Source organism: Zootoca vivipara, chromosome 4 (assembly GCF_963506605.1).
Source record: "Zootoca vivipara chromosome 4, rZooViv1.1, whole genome shotgun sequence".
NCBI lineage: Eukaryota > Metazoa > Chordata > Lepidosauria > Squamata > Lacertidae > Zootoca > Zootoca vivipara.
The window spans coordinates 25,631,574-25,639,770 of NC_083279.1; the positions used below are offsets into that span (position 1 = coordinate 25,631,574).

Below are 8,197 nucleotides of genomic sequence, written 5' to 3' on the forward strand. Positions count from 1 at the left end.
GCAGGCATCCCCAAACTGCGGCCCTCCAGATGTTTTGGCCTACAACTCCCATGATCGCTAGCTAACAGGACTAGTAGTCAGGGAAGATGGGAATTGTAGTCCAAAACATCTGGAGGGCCGAAGTTTGGGGATGCCTGGGCTACTGCATGCGTGAGAAGGAAAAGATTATATGAACAAAAATATTACCTATTCAGTAATGGAATTTTTAAAAATGGAAGTGGCACAACAGAAGTAATTAGATTATAATATTGTGGTTATGATTTGATAGATAGAAGGGTAGGGTGCAGCAGCAGGAGAGAAACAATTACTCAATGGAAAGGGGGGGTAAGATAAAAGAAAATATGAAATTGTTTTTTGATTATAGTCACTCTCTAAGGTGCTGCAAATGTAAAATTATTGAGCCCCTTTCTTCTTATTGTTATTCTGCGGAGTACAGTACACATTTATGGTGTAAACAAACAATGAACAATAAATATATCAGTCTCACACATACAAAATCAGCTGCAACCTGGTTGGGAGCTGAATACTCTTAGTCTGCCAGCAATCCCTGGATAACATGTACCAGATAACGTTAAAATGAACTTTAAAAAAAAATTAAAATGACTAAATAGAGACACTCCCCCTATAAGCAGCCTTCCACTTCTCTTGTGCCTTGATCTAAATAGCACACAGGAATCATCACATAGGCTTCTCTATCGTGACTGAAATTGACAGTACTGATCAATGGACTAAATGGATTGTGGGATAAGTCTCACAAGATTTACCAGAGCCTCTTAGATTCATCTCACCTGCACACTCTTGGAACTCTTCCTTTACAACTCAAAACATCTTGTCTAGCATGATCTGTTGGAAAGTCAGCCACAGCCAGAGCAACTCTAGAAATTACCTGTCAAATCACGATAAAGCGGAGAAATGAAAAGTTTGCCCTGTGGGACTGCACTTGAATCTGATATTAATTAACATTATATCAATCTGCCCACAAGCATGTAGAGCCCCCATCTTAAGAACATGTAGTAAGCTGGTATTCCTAAATATTAGCACCCTGGCACCAAAAGCAGTAGAATATGCAGGTTTGCTATCACATCCTCTTACGAGAGGCCTCTGGAATTTGTGGCCAACTAAGATGAAACCTCTCATCACTTACATATAGCTCACCATACATTTTGATCACTTTTCTGTTCTTGTGATTACAAAAAAAGGAGAGGGGCTACTGCATATTTGCCAGGCTGCATTTTGTTTCATGGGTCGCCATATTGTTTTGGGAGAAGGAGAAACAGACCTGTTCATACCTGTCCTCTCAATGATCCTTGTAAGAGTCTTATAGGTAGGTCAGCCCCCATATACTGCAGATGGGAAACTGAGCCTGAGAGATATTGGCTTGCTTAACGCCATTTTGTGAGTTCATGGCTGAAGTGAGATGAAAGCTGAAATAAGAATAAATGCTGGGGTTCAAAGAACTGCTAAAACAACACATAGGAATAGCAGCACGCACCTTTGCACGGCACTGTAGGTATATGATGAAGGAAGTCTTTCATCTCCCACACAAAGATCAAAGAAATATCTGAATGTTCAGTAAAGTAGAGCAATATGGTGGGGTGGGGGTGGGAGAGGTGCAAGGCACAATGGACAGAAAGTTAGCAATGTAAGAATGCTCTTCTTGCAGATCTAACAACTTAATGTATTACACATCTTCCAAGCACACGTCTCCATTTCCCAGTGATTCCTTTAATGAAAATAAATAATAAAAGTGCAAATAAAAGTCCAGGGATGCTTCTGCTTCTTTTAACGTATTTCATCAGATGAATGCTAAACAAGTCCATCAAACATTTCAAGGTACTTAGAAAATGTTGAAGCAAATACACACATTATCAGGTAGAAAGGAAGGCCTGTTATGGTGGTCTTGGCTAAGTATGGAAAGTTATTGCTTCAGCAAGTACTGTACAAAGATTTGTCAAAAGATAAAAAAGAATATTTGAATGTTTTGATGTTCTTTTTAAAAAACCTGCAATATTAGTAGTCCAAGCAAAACGACAAATCGTTAAGAAACGCAAAACTATTTTTATTCATCAACTGCAAATCTCAGTGATAAGAATCAGGATTTTCTTAACTACATCAATGATAAATATATGATTTTGCTCTAAGCTCTAAGACGAACAAAGAATGACAGAAGTGCATGAGCCCAACCCCCAACCTGAAAGAAGCAAAATGCAAAAGAAAAGAAAAGGCTTGCCTATAGCTGTCATCTGTACAGCAGATGGCTAGCAAATATTCCCAATATTCCCAGTAATGCACTGTGCTAGTTTAGAAAGTTTGTCTTGTAGTTAGGAGTCATTTCCTTGCTTTTCCTAGATGCATTGAACTACAGGGCAGCATGAAGGGCATTTCGTACAGCTTCCTGCTCTGAGACTCCCAACTTAAACATCCATAACAAATGCTGATTGGATGTGATATAAAACCCTCCAGTGGCTAACCGCCTTCTTCTCACCTTTTTAACTGTTTCTACACCCAAATACTCCTAAGGGCAGGTGGGAATGGTAGGAATTCCAAGGTCAACAAATGGCAAAGAAGATAAAGGGTCAAAACCATTTGGACTTGGACTTCAATTAAGTGTCACAGTGCAACACCTACAACTCCTGTTCATTTTTCTGTCAAATAAGTGAATGAGCTTTCTTAATTCCATCTTTAAGAAGAGCAATCATTATTTATTTTCTACAAATTATACAGAAGGGGGGGGGGAAACTATTTTGAAATACTGGCCAAGATAAAGGCTATGAATTGGCAAATAATTGCCTTCTGCTGTCAAGTTACTGTATCTTTGTATTTGTGTGTTGCTTAATACATACAGAGATGCTACATCCATCTAGTTTTCAGGAAAGGTTGCTAACCAGCTGTATTAAAGCAGCTGTAAGGAAGATTACTATCGCCTGCTGATTTCTGCTTTTAAAAAAACACACCAGATTAGTTCAGATTTCTTTCAGTGTAATGAACCTTGCAAGGATTGAGAACTGCATCAATTTCAAAGATAAAGCTGTGAGGTCATTCCAAAGGCTAAACAAACAGTTCCATGGAACCTTTTGTGCTCATGCACTCATTATCCCAAGCAAGGGAATTAAAATGCAACCATCAATCATGGCAGCCAAGCAGTGACTTTAAAAACCAGGCAAGTTGTTCCATCAAACAAAGCATGGGTTGGTCAGGCAAGGATGGTATGCACAGCATCACACGGAGCTTTCTGCAAAACTTTCATTATTATTATTATTTTTTAAAAAAGCTCTTTACAATATTATTTTTGCAATGTGGATGATAAAAAAAAATACAGTACATATGTATATATGCACACATAACAAGATAGGAAAACAAACTTCTTCGAAATGTGCACTTTTAGCCAGTATGTTCAAGTATTCCTTCAGTAGCAGCTCTTTTCATCTACCCATGTACACCCAATACTCTTCATCTTTCGATTTGCAGTGATTGTCGGTGCATTCTACAGCCAGGGCAGTCCCACACAATGTGGTATGGTATGGTTATGTCAGTTTGTGCAAGTTAACATGCAACCCAACTCGGTGAAGGAAGAAAGTTAAGTCGACCTGTGCGGAGTCTGGAACATGATGTCGCAGTTGTATTGTTGCTTCACAGCAACATAGGAAGCTGAAGACTAGACCATTTGTCTATCCCACCCGGTACTGTATTGTCTACTCTGATTGGCAGAGTGCTCCAGGGTCTTGGACAGAAAAAAAGGCTTCCCCTGTGTGTACCTGCCATCTTTTTGTGCATTGCCTGCAGACTGTGCTACCTGATCCTTTCAAGCAGGGGGGTCAGCGACTGAAGCTTCTAGATGCAAAGCACATGCTCTACAACAGAGGTACAGTTTTGTCCATCCATTGACAAAGTATAAAGCCATCACTCAACATCCTGAATTTCGGCACCCTGATTTTTATTTTAAAAGAGCAGGAGAGTAACATGAACTTGTTTCGGCCACCCTCATTTTGAGAGACAAGTGATGCACAAGACAAACACCTGCCTTTAATCATTCTTAAGGAGAGCGCTTGCCTCCTCTGAAGTTAACACACTGGAAACGGTGCCACATTCTTGCAGCATCCACTCCTACACAAATACTAATTAATGTGGGCTTTGGCCACCCATCTTAATAGAAACCTGAGGAATATCTCAGTATAGCATATGGCAACAAAGGCACAACGTTCCCTCAGGGCTAGTCCACAGAACTGCATACGCACTAGAGCAAAAGAAAAAGGAATATGGGAGAAAGGCAGTAAATTTTGAAAGAGCACCCGCCTGGGTATGTGATGCAAATTCTGATAACAATGCTATTTTGCTATATCACTGGCAGAGCAGCCTGCAGGCATGCCCTCTGCTATTTGAAAAAGGCCATTGGTAACTAATGCACGATTTGAACAAAGCATCCATAACTAGGCAACGTACAAGTCGGATGAAGTGGCACAGATATAAGATAGGGCAAGGCTGCTATATATATATCATAACTGTGCAGAAAAGAATTTTGTCAGGTGCAGCTTGTCTTGGCTCTGCAGCTCCATATCGTAAGAAATGTAGGTCCTGCTTAAAAAGAAACAGCTGCACACAAAATTCAACAAGGCAGCCAAACAGTATCTTTATTAGGACCAAGAGCAACATGCTAGCTTCTTCAAGTGGCCAGAGTCTCTCAATGCATCCGCTTGCCCTTTTTGCCTAGTACAGTAGTGGTAAGGAATTTCGGGACATCATATTTCCCCTACAACCTAGGCCTGCCATGCCACAAATGCCCTTTGCAAAAACTTAGCACTTCTCAGAGGAGCCAACTTCTAGGGGTCCGGGTCCCTTCAGCCCTCCAATTAAATATTTGAGGGGGCCACCCACCTCAGAGTTCAATGGTGTGCATGTGCCGCATCATGTGATCGATTATGAGGGGCGGTGCTTTCCTGCCCCACCCCAATATTTTAGTCAAGTTGACTCCCCTGGCACTTCTTAAAGTCATTCATCCCCAGATGTTCAAAGTTCAAGAGGAGTGCTAGCTAACCAACATACTAGACCTTGGTTTCCAGCTAAGCCAAAGGGGGCAGCCCAACATGTACTGCTGGCAGCAGTGCCATTGTTGTGTTGTTGTCGTCCTGAACGAAAGGTGTGGAACTAAGGAGCTGTATATATATAAGCCGTAGGAGCCAACTTCTAGGGGCCAGGGTCCCTTCGTGTCCCCCATAAAATATTTGAGCCCCCCTCCAGTTGAAAGTCATTGTGTATATACTGTATAAGCACAACTGGAAGGATGAGCCACGTGTGAACAGGCAGCTTGTTGGCTGGCGCGGGGCGGAGACCTAAGAGAACAAAAAAGGCGGGAAGAGGGAAAGGAAAGGCTTACCTTCAGCAGGGCGCTCCGGCTAGCGGCGGCCAGTTCTCTCAGGCTGGCGGCGGCTGAGGCTGCGGCTGCAGCGGCGGCACTGCTAGGGGAGCCTGGGGAGGCTGCTGTAGCCGCCGCCACCACGGGGTGACAGCCGGAGTTAGTGGCGGGAACAGGGTTGTTTCCCCCTCCTGCTGCTGCTGCGGGGTTGCCCGCACTGGGAGCAGCCGCGTTGCCCGGGGCTGTGGGGCTCCCCGGGGCTCCGTTGCCAGCGGCGGCGGCGCGGGGTCTCTGCCGGATGCCGTCCAGCAAGCGGACGAGGAGGATATTGGCGGGCAGCTCGTCGACCCCGCAGCCCACCAGGATGCGGCACTCGGGGCAGCGCAGCTCGTGGCGGGAGCTGACGATGCTCTCGAGGCAGCGGCGGCAGAAAGTGTGCTGGCACGGGAGCACCTTGGCCGTCGTGTCCAGGCGCTCCAGGCACACGGAGCACTCCAGCAAGTCCAGCAGCGAAGACTCGTCCATGGTCCCTCCGGAGGCGGCGGCGGCGGCGGCGGATGGTGGCCCCTCGCCGTTAATGCCGCCGCCACCACCGCCACCTCCTCCAGCAGCGCGCCGCCTCCGCCTCTCCTCGGCAGCCCGCTTCTCGGCGGCGGCGGCGGCGGCCTTGGAAGAGCACAGCCAGGACGCCCCTAGGAGCATGGAGACCAGCAGCGGAGGCCGCGCGACAGGCGGCAGCCACAACACATGGCAGCTGAGGAGAAGGAAGAAGCGGGCCGGCAGTGAGCCCAAAGCCCAGCCCGCCCGGGGGGAGGGGGGGGGGCTGTCAGAAGGACCAGAGGACGGGGACTGGGAGACCTATTTTCTGACCCCTCTCCAAGCAGGGTGGTAGTGATAATAATTCCAGGGAGCCACGCGCTGCTCCTTCGCAGTCGTCGCCTCCGTCCTCTGTCGCCCCCAATTTACAGGCGACGGGGGCTCCCTGTTCCCCCCACCTTCTCGAGGGGCACCTGCTCCCTTCAGGGCTCCCGCTTCTCTCCCTTCCAGGCTGGATCAGAAGCCGGATGAAGAAGCGCTGTCTGGGCTCTGCTCCTCAGGGCGAAGTGCTGGCCCGCAAGGGCTCCGGAGAAAAGCTGCTCTCTGCTCCTTCAAGGCTTGGTGCGCTGCCCCCGTCCCGCTGCCCCTTCTCGCCGTCTCCCTTGCAGCCGAGCTCGACCTCCGTCGCTCTCCCATCATCGCAACCCGATGGCAGCGGCGGCCTCCATCACTCCTCGCGGGCTCGCCTCTTGCCCAAATATCCCGAGTGACAGCAAGGGGAGGCGAGCAAGATCAGCCTTTGGAAGAAACAGAGGGAGGCACCCACCAACCCGCGCGCGCGCGCGCACGGCAGAGCCCCTTCTCCGGATCCCCTGCCAACTTCCAGCTCCTCTCGTTTCCGAGCGCGATCGCCGTGGAGACGAGTTCCGAGTTGGATCCGACTCGAACGTGAGGATCAAAAGCAGCGGGCGCGTTCCCCGGCTGCTGCTCCGAGATCCGAGGGCTTCCTGCCCTGCATTGTTGAGAGATCCTGGGCGCCTGCTGCTGCTGCAGCTGGCCTGTTGGTAACACTCGCCAGCAGCAGGGCAGCCGCTCAGTCCCCGCCCTCTCCTCCTCCTCCGATGGCCGGTGGTGCTATTATCCCCCAAGGGATGCTGCTGCTTCTGCTGCTAATTGAAGGAGGTTGTGAGCGGTGTGAATCAGCTAAGCGGCTCCTGGAGAAAAGTCTGCTGCGGCGGCGGCGCAAAGGGGTTCCGGCACCACCAGAAACGTCTCTCGTCTAGGAAGACGCAGCGCAAGCCAACTACTGCTCTCTGCTGGGTCCCGGCAGCAGCCGCTCTCAAACGCCTTCAGCTCCCGCAGGAGGTTTCTCAGGAATCCGATCCGGAGGAAGCCCGGCAGATGCCAAGCTGTAAAATTCCAACTTCGTGTAGTAGTTACTACAGTGCTGCGCCACTGCATCATGTTCCCTCGGTCATCGTGATTCGGAGTGTGGGGAGGAGGAGGAGGTGCTCCCCCCCCCTCTTCAAGCCCGGTCTCAGGCCAAGCGTCAGAGCAACGGAAATACGTACCCCTGAAGCAATTTGAGAAGATGGGGAAGTTTGCAGAAGTTTGTTCAGATCGGACAAGGAAAACATATTCCTTTCAGTGGGCCTCCCCCTGGTGGAGCTCTGCGTAAATAGCATTTGGTGTTGTTGCTGATGGAAGAATATTTCCCTTCTCCCCCCTCCCATTCCTTAGCGAACTGCCTGATACTGCTAACCATCCTTGCAGTATTATTTATTAAAAATTAATGCTGATATCCACCTAATTAGCTGGCTTCAGCTAAACAGACTGTGATGTTTCATATCCTTGCAATCTTCAGTGACATACATACGATCCAGTGAATGCAAAAACACTGGCCTTGGCCTGCAAAGTAATTACGTTTGAGAAGTCTTGAAATCTGACTGAAATATTTCTGCAATGTATTTAAAAATAATAATAATAATAATCCAATGCTGATATATTCACAGAATAGTAACATTTAGTGCTGCGGACTATATAAATACAGTCCATGTTCATTTAGCTCTTTTATTAAAATATTTGTATAGCTCCACTTTTAAATCCTATTCTTGTTTAGCACACAAGTCCTTCTGCCAAGAAAAACGGCAGCAAAACACAGTTTGATGCATTTCAATATTCTCATGTTTATTTTACATACTATTAACAAGAACCAGACTTGGAATCTATTGGACTTGTCCGAGCGGTGTGTTTCATTCTAACACCACCCACACCATCTTGTCTGGAAAGGTTGGTGTGACCCAGAGTTTG

General features: G+C 47.4%; 1 protein-coding gene across 2 annotated transcripts in view; it reads right to left on the bottom strand.

Moving 5' to 3' along the window:
- Positions 1-7,411, bottom strand: part of SH3RF3 (SH3 domain containing ring finger 3) — a 205,045-nt gene extending 197,634 nt beyond the window's left edge. The window contains exon 1 of one of the 2 annotated variants that reach the window (XM_060273399.1): positions 5,372-7,411. In XM_060273399.1, the coding sequence (XP_060129382.1) occupies positions 5,372-6,052 (681 nt within the window). In that variant the 5' untranslated portion in view covers positions 6,053-7,411. The remainder of the gene's footprint in view (positions 1-5,371) is intronic. The other variant, XM_035114298.2, reaches the window with a different exon arrangement.
- Between the last annotated feature and the right edge of the window lie 786 nt (positions 7,412-8,197).